The sequence below is a fragment of the Brassica napus genome, chromosome C9, assembly GCF_020379485.1.
Source record: "Brassica napus cultivar Da-Ae chromosome C9, Da-Ae, whole genome shotgun sequence".
Classification (NCBI taxonomy): Eukaryota; Viridiplantae; Streptophyta; class Magnoliopsida; order Brassicales; family Brassicaceae; genus Brassica; species Brassica napus.
The window spans coordinates 27,637,086-27,653,432 of record NC_063452.1 but is presented as its reverse complement, the minus strand read 5'-3'; the positions used below and the strand labels follow the sequence as shown (position 1 = coordinate 27,653,432).

The following is a 16,347-nucleotide window of genomic DNA, read 5'->3' as shown; positions in this document are numbered from 1 at the left end:
TTCGACGTGACCTATGTATGTATGTCTTTTTGAAACTTAATATTCAATCGTGTCTAACAAGTAACCTAGTTTACAAATAAGTCAATGGCTAAAGCGGTTTATTAACCACTGTTAAAATTCTAAAAGAGCAATTTAGTTTACACTCTTACTAGCTAGTTACACAGTACCACAAAGACACAAATGGCGACGTCACTCAGCCCAAACTAGCTTGAATATATTCTTACTAGCAGTTGCAGAAATCACACTGTTGCTCCTGTTTCTCAACATCTCTTCTTGTGCTGACACATTCCCGTCCTTCAAAAACACAGATTGATTGTTTTCTAGTTCAAAATATGTGTTTAAAAAAGATCTCATGCAAGGAAAAAAAAAAAAAAAGAAGAAGAAGAAGAAGCTTACTAGTTGAGAATAGGAAGAAGCAAGAGATACAAGTGTTGGGTACATGTCAAGAACAGCTATGGCTATTTCCTCAGTTACCTGCGGAACCTGCACCAAGAAAAGCTTAAAACCAATCCACAATACTTTACTCAAAAGACTTGAACAATAAAGATACTTATTATCAGCATACCTGCATAAGCTGAATGGCAAACACATCGCTGATCGTCATTTTATCAAGATCTTGACACCTTTTCACAAAACCATCAAAACAAGGATACGACGCCGCTTTGTTCTGGCCATCATCATCATTCACCAGCGACTTGTAGTACTGGTGTATTGATTTAGTGAGATGACCATATTTTCTCAGCGTCTCACCAAGCCCGCTTGTCCTCAACACATCAAACCCCTCCAGAATCTCCGTTGTGAAACAACTACACAAGCATATATATATATACAAGTTTGGTTCCATCTCTCAGAGATTAAATGCATAAACCAATCAAAAAAGAAACTCTTACGCTGTTTTGATGCTTTCTGCTGCATCAGACTGGTTTGGATCCCCTTCCACGACGTATATCAGCTTCTTGAATCCAGATCTCTGATAAGCGCACACACCAATTTTAAAAGAAGAAAATAAGTATCAAGGAAACGTTGAGTAAGTAGAATACTCATCACACACCTGAAGTCTAAGCTTTTGGTCTCTATAGCGATTGTCTCTGATTGAGGAGCGCAAATCATCAATGTTCTTCCTCTCAACAATGAAGTCCAGAACATACTCAGTACCAAGGCACTTGTGCCTGGCGATCCAGATACAGTCCCCTACTGGTAATCTTCTAACCTACAGATTCAACAACCATCATTCCAGTTAGTTTGTGTTAAGTATGATGATATTTGTCCATGAAAAACAAAGGATAACCTCAATCTTGATCTTGAATTCAGAGCATATGTAATCAACTATTTTCCTGGATCGTGATCTGTGAATAAGAACACTTTGATAAGTAATTCATAAGAAAGCTCAAATCAAAAGAAATGAGCAGAGAGGAAAGATTAGATGCTCCACGTACCCCTTAGTGGCAAACTGTTCCCGGTCATCGAGTATCAAGATCACTTGATAAGCTTCCTCAAATGCTTCTCCAAATGTAAGAGGAGGAAGGCATGGGATATTAGTAGCTGAAGGCAGCTTTGTAACCATGAAACATATAAATGCTCATTAATAAATCTACTTACTGCTGATCTCAAGTAATAAAGCTAAAATTGCAAATGGTTACATACAGAAGATGAGCAGGTTTGCGTTGGACCAGATGGTTTTAAGGTGTATCCATCATTGCTAGAGCGGGACTTCTTAGCCTGAGTTCCCTCCAGATCAACTTGACCTGTTCATTTTCAGGTAAGACTTCATAAAAAGGAAACATCCAACCTTCAACAGACACCGCAATAAGGAACATATGATTGCTAAAGACCCTACAATTTTGCGGTCTAGAAGGTCCTGGTGAATATTTCCTTCTGTTTCGAGAGTCCGGACAGGGATTATAAACTTCTGCTTGACGAAGATGGCACATTACAGATAACCAGAGAGTTGATGGATCTTTGTCCTGAGATCCATCTGAAACTTCTCTGAATGCAACAACGACTTGTTCCTTAGAATACCCAAACGGTGTAAACTATACAAGAAAAAGACAAAAAATTAACAAAACTGTATAAGAAAGAAAACTGAAGATTTAAGATACCATTTTGAAGGAGTACCTTTTCAAGAATATCACTAGGAATGGCTGTTTGTTGTTCTCTAATGGTACAAGAGGAGATGAAATTTTCATTAGCTGTTTCATTATCATCATCTGATAAGATGTCAAGTGTAGGTAATCCAGATCGTGTGATACAATCATTTGCTACTTCCCGACCTTCATCTGTCAGCATGTACCTATGAGAAAGAAAAACAATAACACATCCTATGTTACAAGGTAAATGTCAACTTATCTACATATAGTACTAGTCAAAAGCCACAAAGACATAAATAAATATATATATATATATATATATATATATATATATATATATATATAGTTTTAAAAGGTGAGTATTTATTTTACTTTGCAGGGTTGCTAGATTTGACCACTAAACCCTTGTGTATAAGAGTAGTCATGCAGCTCCATCCACTATACCACTCCCTCTTAGAGTTTCCAAGTCCTGCTTTCCCTTTTCCTTTCTCTGGACTAGTGACATGGAAGAATAGATCAGAGAGAAATGATATCTAGTTACAGACTCGAAACAACATATCCAAAAGGTTAGGAAGGAGCCTGATTCATTACCCAACAGGAGCGTGTGAGAGCCCACTTGCTTCAGCAGCATCAATAAGCTCTGCTTTGCGCATGAACTCCTTTCCATTCGCTGTCTCTCTGGTATAACCAAAAGAACAAAACAGTCCTGAAGAAGGGTTTACAGAGAGGGGAAAGCAACAACACATTGAGAGTATCTGAAGTAAGTAACCTGTGCAACGTTATTAGTAATGCATAAGACACAGAGTTTCTTTGCGGAGTGTACCGTTTTTTTGCCTTAGCCTTGTTCCCTGAAACCATAAGTTTAAAACCTTACATTTGATGTCTCATAATGAACAAGTGTGGTGTTTGGATACAGTTAACACCATTTACCAGCACAGTTTTCAGGTAAATCTTCTTGTTCAGAAGTTTCAGCTCCATTATCAAAATATCCTTTCGTCATCTTAAGCATCCACTTGCCAAAGCCCCTACACCAACCAAAACCCAAGAATCAAACTGTGAATTAAAACAAACCCAAAACACTGCAATGCAATTGATTGAGTGATGGGATCATTCAGCGACTAAGAGAGTAATAAGACTCCACATTCAATGTTACTCAAAAACCCTAATCGCTCAAGAAACATACTTTATGTGGGATAAGTCTTTGAGTGTGGTAATGGGATCCTTGGAGTCGCACACATTTCGATACGCCTTGATAAATGTCCTCTCCAGGTTCTCGGACAGACCCTTGGGCTTATCTGCGTACTCTCGCTTCTTCTGCAACACATGATCCGCTAATCCTTGGTTCTCTGGGCAGAGCACCCTTCTCTCCTCATCCATCACTACCCCCACTCCAGAGAAATCTTTATCACACCCTCATCAAACGCGCTCCTTGTATAGCAGCAGAAGATGTTCGTTACAGTGAAAGGGGGAAACTTTTCTCTTAAAGGCTCCAACTTTCGTTTGCCGGAGATGTGGAATTAGCGGTTTTACGATTGAAACCGATCGGTTTAGATATTCCTGATCAAACCGGTTTTCGAATCAACTTTAGTAACTGACTCCGAATCCTCTTTCTGGGAAAGAGGGTTTTAGCCAAAGCCTACAACAGACTGAAAGACGTTTCTACCCCTCCTGGCTCCCTTTATAAAATCAAAACGTCTTCTTCATTTTTCTTGCGACGACGGCTAGTTTTAGGGTTTCGAATTCCTTTCAATCAAATCAGGATTTTCAGCAAGCTGCGAAACAAATATCGATTTTTTTGTAATTTATTCCCGCGAGATGATTATATATCCACTCATCTGCTTACTGAAGTTCTCGAATTTTCAATTTTTGGGTTAGATACGTCTTCTTGATTTCTTCTTCTATTTTTAAATTCGTATTGTCTAATGGAGAAGGGAGAGAAGAAGAAAATGGGAAGAGCTAATGCCATTTTTAGAGAGCCTTCTCTTACATTGAATTTTTTTTTTAAAACTAGGGCACTGTGGAGGCAATCTCTGTTCTCAAGTTCATGAGCAGTCATGTGTCTGTTTACGCTGCTGCCTATAATCAACTTTACTAATTTTAATTTCCTAACCGGTTCTCAACATAGGAAAGCTATTCCGTATCATCAATTAAACCGGTGGGCCATGACATAGCCCATAAAGGACTACTCAAATCGTAAACAGTTGTATGAAAAATCCCTTTAAATTGAAGGGTTTTCTTTTGAATATGCTGTTCTTTTTCCTGTCAATCAATATACTAATATCAATTTTACAACAAAATATAAGATGAAAATTGTAATCTAAACAAAAAAGGGGAAATATAATTAAGAGGCTCTATAATTAAATTATCGAAAATATTTATCTTTTATTCTGAGTAATAATGACGTCAGATTCATTGATAGTTAACAACTTAACATGACAGTATATCACATTTCAAACAACTTTAAACCAACAATGCGCCAATGTTTTGGCATTTCCATCAATCATTGATATACTGATTTACAGTTTTAAACTTTTAATAGATATACGTTGACACTGAAAATATAGGCTCTCACTCACATATAATCTTCAAAAAGATAAAATAATCGAAAAATAGTTTTACACATGTTATAAGCTTTAAATTCGAATGCCAAAAACATAGAAAAATAATAAAAACTGGTGAAACTTTTCTCTTCGATTCTTTATATATTAATTCTTAAAATATATCCTCACAATGCCAATAATTTTTTTTTAATAAGATAATGCCAAATAGATTCATCTTATCAATAGTAACATGCATAATCTCTATCTAGTAACAAATGAAGTTGAAGTTGAGAACATATATTGATTAAAAAATAAATAGAACTAAAACAACTTAATCATAAACATATCAGCAAATCAGAACGTACTTATATACAAATTCAAGAAATGAAGTTGCGAGAATGTTCCATCAACTAAGCAATCACGAGTAGTTCGAAATTAAGCCTACCCCAATGTGTATCCCACCAAAACCCAATAACATCACCCGTCTTGAAAGGTCTTCCCCCGAGAACGGAAGGCAATCCACATAGCTTGAAGTTTCCATGCTCATCTTTCTTCATTGCCACACCTCTTGTAACTTTAGAATGGTGCTCATAGAGATGCACCATCTCGAACGAGTCAGGTTTTAGCAATCCTTTGCAACGTTTGCTACCCCACAGAGGAAAGATCTTGGCTTCTACTAACTCTTTCGGGATCGTTATCGTATTGCTCGAATCTGTGTCTGATGCTGTCAACGTTATAATGATGTTCCACTGGCTGACTGGATTGAAAATCTCGTTATTTTTCCTTTTTGAACTGGCTTTCGACGTCTTGTTATTTTTCCTTTCCATGATTAAACACACAAAGATATATGAGTGTTTTGTGTCAGCGATATATGTAATTTAGGTTTGTATTTTAGGGAACTTGTTTCTGTATTATGGGTATATATAATAACAACAATAAGTTGTGGTGCGTGGGTGATTGTAATTAAGAAATTGACTGTAAAATAGATTCTGTTTTTTCTCATTAATATCGTTACTCATGCGAAATTAAATTGAACATGTTATCATTTAGCTAAAATAACACGAATTTGTTTAATATCTCATCATATTGTGGCTAGAATCACACAATGCTTCAAAGTACGTAACCTTTTGTAGTGTTTCTAAAACCATAAAATGTTGGAAAAATAGATAGAGTTTCTTCGGGATGGTTCGTGTGGTATAAAACCATACACTAAGTTTATAATCCGTTGTATTTCATCCGTAAGATCTTTATTTTATTAGTATACAAATATTTAATAAATTTAACATTATTTACCAGCAGTTCATAAACAAATTTGAGCCGTACTCTAAATTAAACAGAGAAAGCAAAATTGAGCGAACTCTTCGGTTTAATTTTTTTATATAAAAATTTGATTAATTTGGTATAATTGAAGGATATATTTGTTTAGAAAATATTTTTATAAAGAAAATATTGCTTAACCGATCAGTTTACCAGAGAAGCGAAACCAAGTGATTTTGCGTCAACCGGTTCTGACTATTTTGTAGAATTCGTGACATACCTGAGGCCGGTTATAGTTGTGTTTGTTGTTAATTAGGCTGATGCATGAAAACCTCATGATTGTGAGTAGAGAATTACATGGAAAAGTTTTTTCCATTTCCTTATCAGTTTGGTGTGAGTCTGTCGAAACATTGGAGTAATTGCCTGCAGGAGTTGCTGAAGATATGGTTGCTACGCTTCTTGTTAGAAACATATGTTGGCTCTGTGACACTGTTTTATGCCGCAAGGACATGGTATCTGACATGTCTCCATGGGGTTTAAGTCTCGTATCTGGCACACACTTTCTTTATGTTTTGTCGGGCTGAGGATTAGTAGAATTTATATGTTATATAGGTTATTATCTTGCTCAGACAAATAAACATTGAACTTGATTCTTACGTTTAGACACCAAGAAATCAGAAAGGATACTTAAGTTTGCTTAACTGGTATGAGATCATATGATAACAGAAAATAGAATTAGTTCTGAAGATAGTAAAGTCTCATATTCCCCTCAAAACGACGACGCTTTGAGAACCAGCATTCTTCTGAATCTTTGAGATCTTCTTCAGAATATCAGCAAAAGCGTTCTTGTCCTGTAAAGATCCACAAAAAAAGATTGATTCTCTCCATAGTTAAGCTCAGATATCATACTCTTAGAATAGAGTTTTCTAGCAAAAATATTACCTCTCTGGTCTTAAGTCTTGGCTTGAACCCGTTGACAAGGTCCTGTGTAGTGACTTGCTTCTTCTCCATCAGAACAGCGCGGATTTCGTCTTCGGTCACAGGTCCCGTAGCAGAAGCTGGAGTTGGTTCAGCTTTCACGGCTGTTGCGTTGGATCTTGAAACCGAGTTGCTTTTCTCTTCCTTCACATGACAAGACAAAAGTAAATACACTCCAAAACGTAAAAACAGAAGCAAGTGTGACTTACATTTTCAGCCTTCACTTTCTTCTGAGCAGAGCTGCTGCTGGTGCTAGGCTTTTTAGAATCGACATCATTCAGTTTTCTCTTTCCCTTGGATGGTTTTGCAGAAGATGAAGGTTGTGCTGGCTGTTTTGGAGGAGGACTGCTCTCAATATGTACTTCTTTGGTCGCATCCTTCTGTTTCGAAATACTGAAGTTTGTCTCCTCATCGTCGTCTTCATCTTCGTCAGATTCATTCAAACCATTAGACTTACCAAGCAACTTCTTCAACTCTTTACCAGATGTGCTCAACTCTCCCTCCTCTTCTTCATCCTGTAAATAAAAAAAGTTGGGACATCACAGAACCAACAATTCAATTCAAGTGTTTACTAAACCAAAGACAGACCTGCGTTATTTCAGGAGGAGCAGGCATCTCAGGTGCCAGAAGATCTTCACGTTCCTCAGGATCAATATCAACAGCCTCATCATCATCAGTGAAAATATCTTCATGCTCCCAATCATCCCCTAAATAAACCAAACACACATTAGGAAAATTAATTTACAGACAAATTTGAAAAAAATTACAACAGACCTTTCTCAATGTCATCATCATCATCCATGTCAAGATCACCACCCCTTGGACCTTCTTCATCATCATCATTACTCTTTTTATTAAGACCGAGTCTACTCTTCCGTGAAGCCTCTTCCTCCTCGTCTTCCTCTCCTCTGTCAGAGACATTACCTTCTTCTTCTTCCTCGCCTCCTGATGACTTCTTACGACCCCTGCCACTGCTTCCACCCGCCTCTTTGTCACTCTCACCGCCTTTCATCATCCACCTCTGATACCCATCAGCCGTTTTTCTACGGTTATCCATCTTCTCCTCCGCTTCTTCCAGTGTAAGTTGCTTATACTGTGCAACCTTGTTGAAGTTATACCTAACATAATACAAAAATGTCTCAGAATCTACCATTTTAGAGTTTACATAATAACGTTAAGAAACATACCAAGAACCAGCGGGAATAGCGACAAACTCCTTGTTCTGCATCACTAAGAGATAGTAAGTTGCAGACTGGGAGCCTTCAAGTTGCCCCTGGTACTGAAACTGACCAGTCTCATCTTCCAAGATCCAAGGCTTCTTCTTTAACTTCTCCTACAAAATCCCACAAGCATTGTCTTAAAATGATTTGTAACAACAACACGATCATGATGATCCGATTCAGTTACCCGTTGTGCGTCTGTGAACTGACGACCTTGTGGTATGTCTTTACGAAGAGACCATTTATTCTCATCAGAGCCCTTCTTTAAATTGGGAAGACCAGAGGCAAACCTACCAATGAAGTAGTTCTTGTCCGTGGGTGTAGCCGCACGGACGTTATACTCCTACAAAAAAGAAACACCCCCATTTGATTTTTTTTTTGTCTTCATCTCTCTCTCAAAGCGATTATGAAACTGAAAGAATCAAAAACCCGAATCAATCTGGTGAGGACGGTTCCACAGTCGAGACACTTGGCTTTGTTCTCAGCCATGGTTTTGCCACACTTTAGACACAACGTCATGTGCCTGCACGAGCTTCCGTAGAGATCGGACCGTGATCCACAGCCCATGCACGCCGGCTTTAGGATTAAACAGTGCGACATTTTTGATCCGATCCAAGGAGTTGTTTTCTTGCCTTTCTGTACACGTCAATCAATACACAGAAAATCGAATTTATTTAGGGTTTCTTGATTTCAAAATCCAAAAATAACGGAAAGATAACAGAAGGAATCGACGATGATTTCGATGTGTTTAATCGAATCGCGAGGGTTCTCTGTTACCTTCGGGTCCGAGATTGCAATTAGAATTTGTGTTTCAGAGAAAGGAGAAAGATTTTGTCTCTCTGGAGAATACAAGAAGAGGGGATACAACCATCTTATATAGGGATTCAGATCCGTCATGCAAAATGACTTATGTGCCCTCTAACAGATAAACAAATTCTGTATAATTAGATTTCCTTTTTATAATATTTGGTACTACCTTATTTTTCATGATCTAAAGCATTTTATTGGTAGTTTTTTTTCTTCAAAATATACTCACTCACTCACTACAAAATTAAAATAATTACAAAAGAAGAAACAAAACAAAAGCTGTAAAAATGGTTCTCATTTGAAATAAATAAATAAATATGAAACATATCTACACTTGTCTTTATTTTTATTTAGTTAATTAATTAAAGTTTTATAAAAGTATTGAAATACTATATTAATTTCGATTTAACTTTGTTAATGGATCTGATTTAACTTCGATTTTTATTCAGCGTTTAGTTAAATAATTAAATCTAACACTACAAAAAGCAAAATATACCGAGCAGGGAGCATGTCCACGTAGGATGGGAAATTCCAGCCAATCAGGTTCATGTGATTGGACACGTCGGACGGGGCCTCACGGTTTTCTTTCGTCTAAAGTCGACCAATATATCTTGTGGGCTTCGTGATTACGATTTGGGCTTTATGGGATTGCCATTTGGACTTCAGGGCATTTCGTGTTTGCGACACAAAACACTAAGTAGAACCGAACCGTCGAATGATGACGATTCTCCTCACCCTTATCACTTCGTTTTCTCTGATCGAAGAGCAACGAACCCTAGAATCAATCGATCCAATTCTACACAATCAATACTTTCGTTTCGATCAATCAATACCTCTTTAATGATTTCGTTTCACCTCCCTCTTTTCCTCCTCCTTTATATGCTGATCGCTCTTCTTCGTACTAAACAAAACCCTAGAACCACTCAAATCTCAAGCCATGGCGATGAAACGAAATGGGAAGTCTCATGTCTCTTCTGACTCTGACGAAAAAGTTATGTTCTTCAAAGATGTCTCTCTAGGTCCCCATGAAACCCAGTTGCGCTTCCGACTCATCCATTTCTGGGAGGCTCGGAACCCGGTGAAGAAGACCCTTATTGGCCTGTAAATGCTCCTCATCGACGAGCAGGTTCGTCAATTCTCTAAAAATTGTTTCTAGATCGTGAGATCTGTGTTTTCCGATAATTTTTGACGTTTCATTAAACTTTGAAGACGAAGCTATGGTTAATTAGTTATGTTAATAAAACATAAAACTTAGATTTTTGATGTTTTGTTATACGATTGGTTAGTTAGCTAGTAGGGTTTGGTATCGTATTTGTTTAAATTATGAGGTTTAATTCTCATTTCGTGGTTTATTATTCTTTTCCGACGATAGGGAACTGTCATTCAAGGATTCATCCCACCAGGACATATTAAGAAATACTTGCCTGAGATGAAACAAGGATCATTTTACAAACTCATCAACTTCTACGGATCGAAAAACAAACCGATGTATCGGGTTACTGATCATATCGCAACCGTGTCTTTCACATGGAACTCTGAGATGTCGGTTCTTCTCGACATTCCAATCCCTTTTGATGAAGACTGTTTCAGGTTTCATTCATATGAAGATTTTGAGGCTAACTGTGATCTCAAAGGTGACCTCTACGGTAAGCATACTAATTTTACAAATCATAACTCAGTTACATTGCTTTATGTTTTGATGTAGTTTTAGTCTATCTTTCTGTTTGGTAAAGAAATCTAGAATTTTGTTGGGTTAAGTAATCACTACAAGAAAACACATGCTTAACTAGGAAAAACAATCCTCGTAAATTTACGTCGATTTTACGAGAAACTTACGTGGAAAAATAATGTCATCGTTATTTCCTCGTAAAGTAACGACAAAAGCGTTTCGTCGTAAAATCAATGTAATTTGATGTGTCTTTTACGAGGAAATACTATTTCCTCATAAATACGACGTAAACTTCGCGTGTTATTTACGAGGAAATAATTTACGTGTATTTAGCGAGGAAATTTTGAATCCACCAACTTTGTAGGTGTTACACGTTTTTTCTTTTTGCCACCTAATTAATTTTCGTCGTAAATTCATAGGAAAATTACAACTACTAGATTCGAAATTTCCTATAAATATGGATGCTTGAACATTATTTTAAACACACCAACAACAAAAAACGTGAAAGAAAAAAAAATGGCTGGCTCCGGGACTATTTACGAGTTGCGGAAGTGGATGTATATGCATAGAGATGCTAACGGGAGAGTGACGAAAGAATACCTTGCGGGCCTGGAGACATTTATGCATCAAGTAGATTCAACACCACTCGCCCAAGAAAGTGGTAAGATGTTATGTCCTTGTCGGAAATGCAACAATTCGAAACTGGCAAACCGTGAAAATGTTTGGAAGCATTTAATAAATAGAGGTTTCACGCCAAATTACTATATCTGGTTTCAACATGGAGAAGGTTTTAATTATGATCAGAATGAAGCTAGTAGTAGTAATAGCAATTTTCAGGAAAAAGAACCGGTTGATCATCATTTGCATAATGAATATAGTTACCATCAGGAGGAGATGGTAGATTATGATAGGGTTCATGATATGGTAGCTGATGCATTCGTAGCTCATGATGAAGATGAAGAACCTAATATAGATGCAAAAAAGTTTTACGAAATGTTAAACGCGGCGAATCAACCACTTTACAGTTTTATAACGGTCTAATTTGCAAAATAATATATGACTAACAATGTGTTTAATTGTTTTTGAAATATAAAAGGCATTGGAGCATTTTTCAGGGATCTGAGCACACGCACTCTTAAAGAAGAAGTTGTGGAACAACTTCAGGAGAACATTCCCATCTTGTTGTGTAACTTGGAAAAGATATTTCCTCCCGGATTTTTTGACGCCATGGAGCATCTAGTTGTCCACCTCCCATATGAGGCATTGCTTCGTGGACCTGTACATTACGGATGTATGTATCAGTATGAGCGAGCCATGAAATATTTGAAGGGAAAAGCAAAGAACCTCGCCAAAGTTGAAGGTTCTATAATTGCTGGAAGTTTGACGGAAGAAGTTTCTCATTTCACATCGTACTACTTTGCGTCAAAAGGACGTACCCGGAGAAGAGCTCCAAGAAGATATGATGATGGTGGTGTTGCGCCAACATATGCAGTTGCTGGTGTTCCATAGATCTTTAGCCAGATTGGGCGACTCGGTGGGAAGTCTAAAGAGGTTTGGTGGTCGAGTGACCAAGACGCTCATAGTGCACACACCTATATTCTACTCAATTGCGAGGATCCATTGATGCGTTATTTTGAAAGGTAACATATATTGACACTTCGAAACACATATAAGTATAATTAATTATATAATTGCGAGAGATTCATTCCTATAAAATGTGATTTTACAGCCTATTTGTTCCTCAAGTCGAAGAATCATTTCCTGCTATATCCACAAGTGACGTAGACAAAAGGAAAGATCAACACTTCATTAAGTGATTGTTGAATCAAGTATTAACTCAAACTATTTTTTCATACATGATCTGTATTTCAACATTCTCTTTATTTTTGCAGGTTGATTATGACGACGATGCAGATTATCCTAAGTGGTTACACGAAGTAATTCAATCTCCACTTGTAAAGGTCACCACATCACAGATGTATTTCACACGAGGCTATACTTTTAACACATATGAGTATGGTAGACAGCGGACGACCAGTAACTATGGAATATGTGTGAAAGGGGAAATAGATTTATACGGGATCTTGACGGAGATTATTGAAGTCGAATTTCCAGGGATATTGAAGCTGAAATGCGTCCTCTTCAAATGTAAATGGTTCGACCCCGTCGTCAACAGAGGTGTTCGGTCTAACAAATTCGGTGTAGTTGATGTCAACGGTGGACGAAGGTACAACAAATTCGAGCCTTTCATCTTAGCTTCACAAGCAGACCAAGTTAGCTTCCTTCCATACCCTCGGATGAGAGATTCGGGTATAAATTGGTTAGCAGTGATCAAAATTACACCTCGAGGACGAATCATCAGTGGAGAAGAACCACCATTGCAAGAAGAACAGATAAATGAAGTCGAGGAACCTGAATAAGAAATTGATGACATCCTTCTCATTGATCCGCATAATCACGAGTACAAAGATCTTACCGATGATGCCACAGACGAAGCTGTTGAAGATGATGATGTTTCTAGTGATGACGAGAATGTCGATGTATCTGATTGATGTATTTGATTTTGTGTAGGGTGTTTTATGAATAAGATGTGGGAGTTTGTTTTATGAATAAGTTAATGTGGGAGTTTGTTTTATGAATAAGGTAATGTGGGAGTTTGGAATATATGAAGTAGAAAATAAGGAATATGGGGTTTGGGGTTTCGGGTTTCGGATTTTAGGGATTTAAATATAAAACTCATTAATTCCTCGTAAATCGACGTCGAACTTACGACGCAGGCCTCATTAATTCCACGTAAGAGAGAATCGTCGTAAAGGACTAGTAAGAAGACGAGGAAATAACGATGAAATAAAAAATAAAGAAAGCGACCCCCGTTAAATCCACGTAGGACGAAATCGTCGTAAACACCTCGTAAAATAAATAAAGAAAACGGGCCTCGTTAATTCCACGTAGGACGAAATCGTCGTAAATACCTCGTAATGTAAAAACTAGAAAAAAAAAGAAAAAGAAGAAAAATATCAGATTCACATGTGGCAAGACTTCCAGCAATTATAATACGTAAGTCTCGCCCACATGAATTCTAATATCTTCTTCTCTTCCTTTTTTTTTTCAAATATTTATAATTTGAATAGGATTTTGCTGAGGAGTATGATTTGGGAGTTTGTGTGTGGTTTGAGAATGAGAGTTGTGGGTATATTTATAGGAAAGCGCGGCTCGTTAATACCTCGTATATAAAAACGCGGGCCTTTGTAATTCCTCGCTATTTCCTCGTAGAATTGCTCGCTATTTCGTCGTAACGTTACGAGGAATTTGCAACGATAATAAAATCTTCGTTAATACCTCGTATATAAAAACGCGGGCCTTTGTAATTCCTCGCTATTTCCTCGTAGAATTGCTCGCTATTTCGTCGTAACGTTACGAGGAATTTGCAACGATAATAAAATCTTCGTTAATACCTCGTATATAAAAATGCGGGCTTTTGTAATTCCTCGCTATTTCCTCGTAGTATAAAACGCGGGCATTTGTAAGTGCTCGCTATTTCGTCGTAAACTTACGAGGAAATTGCAACGATATGTAATCTTATATATACCCCCGAGCGCTCACTTTTTCTTTCCTCTCTACTTCCTCTCCACTTCCTCTCCATTTCGTGGCAATGGTAAGCCTCTCTAATTCCTCTCTAATTTGGTTAGTTTAGGATAGATTAGGTGGTTAGTATAGGGAATTTAGATAGGTTTACGGATTTTATGTTATTTAGTGTTGATTAGGTGGATAATGTTGGGAAATATACTGTTGATGTTAATTTTAAAAATTAATTTTTTTTCCCAGGTTCGAAATGGCAGACTTACTGCTCATTACAGAGAGATGTTCGGTGAGCCGGGTAGTCGTTTAGACCCGTCTTCTTCAGCTCCCGGTTCTTCAGGTCAAGAGACTGTCCCCGAGATTCAGTACACTCAGAGAGTCTCTGGGTCTACTTCTTCTAGTGCACCATCGGCTCCTCATGTGCCTTCCCCGATGGCTCATCCGACGATGCCTCCTCCTGTGCCTCCTCCGATGGCACCTCCGATGCCCGCCGATATTCATCCCGATTTGATGGTGCCTCCGAGTGCTCCTTACTCGCAGTACACTGTAGAGGACATTCTCCGTCTGCCAGGCAGAGAAGGTTTACCAGTCATCGACCTCGACCGACCGGACGGAACTTTGTGGCATGTTGCATTAATTTTTTTTTTAATTCGTTTAAAATTCTTTTATAACATTAAAAAATAATTTATATTTTAAATTTGTATTTTCCAGGTGGGGGGTTGACGGATGTCTTGCATAGGATGTAACCGAGACGATCAAAAGTTACTTCTCCATGGCACATCCGAACTGGAGCAAGACGCCTCACTACGTCAGAAAGATGTGGTTCAAAATTTACGCTGTAAGTTTCTATTAATTAATTATATATACTTTAATTTTTTCATGATTTATATATATACTTTCTAAAAAAATAATTGTTAATTTATTTTTTCCAACAGCAAAAAATATAATTGGGCCTTGGGGATCACTGGGAGGGTGAGGAAGAAGTTTAACGCGAAGGCGAAAGTTCGCTTGTTGGACACGGTCTCCAACTGGAAGGGTGACTGGATCGTGACGGAGTATGAGCGTGGCAAACCCGCTGAGCTCACCACGGATGTGTGGGATGGCCTCATCCGTTATTGGCGTCTTCCTGATTCCATTAAAATCGCCCAGTCTTGCTCTAACTCCCGTAACACGGTCGATGAGCACGGAAAAGGGCCGATGCTTCACACTACGGGCCAAAAACCCCACGCCGGTGTCCGTTTGGAAATGGTAATTAAATATTTTATTAAATAATTTTTTTAATATATATATTTTTAGTCTAACTTTCTTAAATGTTTTTTAGGCCAAAGAGACGGGACATCTCCCGTCTCTTATGGAACTTTACGAGAGGACCCACAAGAACAAGGCGAACGTATTTGTAGATGGCAAGTTCGAGCAAATCTACAACGACGTGGTTGCTCGGGTTGAAGACCGCCAGACCCAGATGACCCAGCAGTCTACCGACGGATTACCCGTCACCTTATCCACACTTGAAGTGGATAAGATTTACGAGGAGGTAAATTTTCTAAAATTTTAATTTTTTATTATTCATTTAATTTAACTTTAAATTTTTACTAACAATATTTATTTTTTGTTTTTAAGGTTGTCCCTAAAAAAAAGGGACGGGCGTTGGGGATTGGTTCCGTCAACGAAGTTCCGAGAGCGACATCGTCTTATGGTCAGCGACGGGATGATGAAGTCACTGAGCTGCGTAACGAGTTGGCCGCGACAAAATCTGCGTTCACAGCTCGTGTGGGTGGACTCGAGGGCTTCTTGGACTTTATAGCGGCCACAAATCCGGAATGGGAGACCATGTTGAGGAACATGCGACGACAAAATCTCATTCCAGGCGAGGGACCATCCGACGACACACATGCCGAGGAGGATGTAGACAGGAGGAGTGATGAATTCCTCTTGGCGATGCACGACTCTTAGTTCTTTTTTTTTCCGTGGTTGTATTATAAATTCAAAACTTATTTATATATAAAATATTTGCGTATTTATTTATTTTTTAAATTTTAATTTTATTCATAAATTAAATAATTTTAAATATTTTTTAATTATATTTTTAAATTTGTTAAATAATAAAATGAAGTAGATTTGTAGCTAATCTACGACTTATTTACGTTGAACATTTACGAGGAAATCACGAGAAATGTTAAACGAGTATTTTACGAGGAAATACTTTCAAG

General features: G+C 37.8%; 3 protein-coding genes across 3 annotated transcripts; all 3 read right to left on the bottom strand.

The window, feature by feature from the left end:
- Positions 1 to 3,591, bottom strand: LOC106381584 (crossover junction endonuclease MUS81). Its single transcript, XM_013821500.3, has 15 exons — positions 3,271 to 3,591; positions 3,018 to 3,112; positions 2,857 to 2,935; positions 2,679 to 2,765; positions 2,460 to 2,582; positions 2,116 to 2,290; positions 1,838 to 2,033; positions 1,645 to 1,745; positions 1,437 to 1,552; positions 1,289 to 1,346; positions 1,052 to 1,210; positions 891 to 970; positions 566 to 806; positions 397 to 483; positions 1 to 294 (listed from the first exon to the last, which is right to left on the bottom strand). Exons 1-15 carry the CDS (start codon positions 3,462 to 3,464, stop codon positions 190 to 192), a joined length of 1,896 nt encoding a protein of 631 aa, XP_013676954.2. The 5' UTR covers positions 3,465 to 3,591; the 3' UTR covers positions 1 to 189.
- Positions 3,592 to 5,037: 1,446 nt separating this feature from the next.
- On the bottom strand, positions 5,038 to 5,454 carry LOC106378269 (putative B3 domain-containing protein At4g12617). Its single transcript, XM_013818425.1, has one exon. The coding sequence runs from the start codon at positions 5,452 to 5,454 to the stop codon at positions 5,038 to 5,040; it is 417 nt and encodes a 138-aa protein (XP_013673879.1).
- A 1,015-nt stretch (positions 5,455 to 6,469) lies between these two features.
- On the bottom strand, positions 6,470 to 8,994 carry LOC106381585 (transcription initiation factor IIF subunit alpha). The gene is made up of 9 exons (XM_048768316.1): positions 8,860 to 8,994; positions 8,512 to 8,718; positions 8,270 to 8,425; positions 8,050 to 8,195; positions 7,637 to 7,980; positions 7,451 to 7,569; positions 7,072 to 7,377; positions 6,827 to 7,006; positions 6,470 to 6,735 (listed from the first exon to the last, which is right to left on the bottom strand). The coding sequence occupies exons 1-9, from the start codon at positions 8,977 to 8,979 to the stop codon at positions 6,643 to 6,645; spliced, it is 1,671 nt and encodes a 556-aa protein (XP_048624273.1). The 5' UTR covers positions 8,980 to 8,994; the 3' UTR covers positions 6,470 to 6,642.
- Between the last annotated feature and the right edge of the window lie 7,353 nt (positions 8,995 to 16,347).

What these genes read in the sequence shown, in the direction of transcription:
- LOC106381585 (XM_048768316.1), bottom strand. Translation starts at nt 8,979, where the DNA reads ATGACGGATCTGAATCCCTATATAAGATGGTTGTATCCCCTCTTCTTG. An exon ending in AGAAAGTGAAGGCTGAAAAT is followed by an intron (nt 7,007 to 7,071) that starts GTAAGTCACACT and finishes TGTCATGTGAAG; the next exon opens with GAAGAGAAAAGCAACTCGGT. An exon ending in CAAGACTTAAGACCAGAGAG is followed by an intron (nt 6,736 to 6,826) that starts GTAATATTTTTG and finishes GGATCTTTACAG; the next exon opens with GACAAGAACGCTTTTGCTGA.
- LOC106381584 (XM_013821500.3), bottom strand. Translation starts at nt 3,464, where the DNA reads ATGGATGAGGAGAGAAGGGTGCTCTGCCCAGAGAACCAAGGATTAGCG. An exon ending in TTACTAATAACGTTGCACAG is followed by an intron (nt 2,766 to 2,856) that starts GTTACTTACTTC and finishes TGGTTATACCAG; the next exon opens with AGAGACAGCGAATGGAAAGG. An exon ending in CTTCTTCCTATTCTCAACTA is followed by an intron (nt 295 to 396) that starts GTAAGCTTCTTC and finishes GTGTTTTTGAAG; the next exon opens with GACGGGAATGTGTCAGCACA.
- LOC106378269 (XM_013818425.1), bottom strand. Translation starts at nt 5,454, where the DNA reads ATGGAAAGGAAAAATAACAAGACGTCGAAAGCCAGTTCAAAAAGGAAA.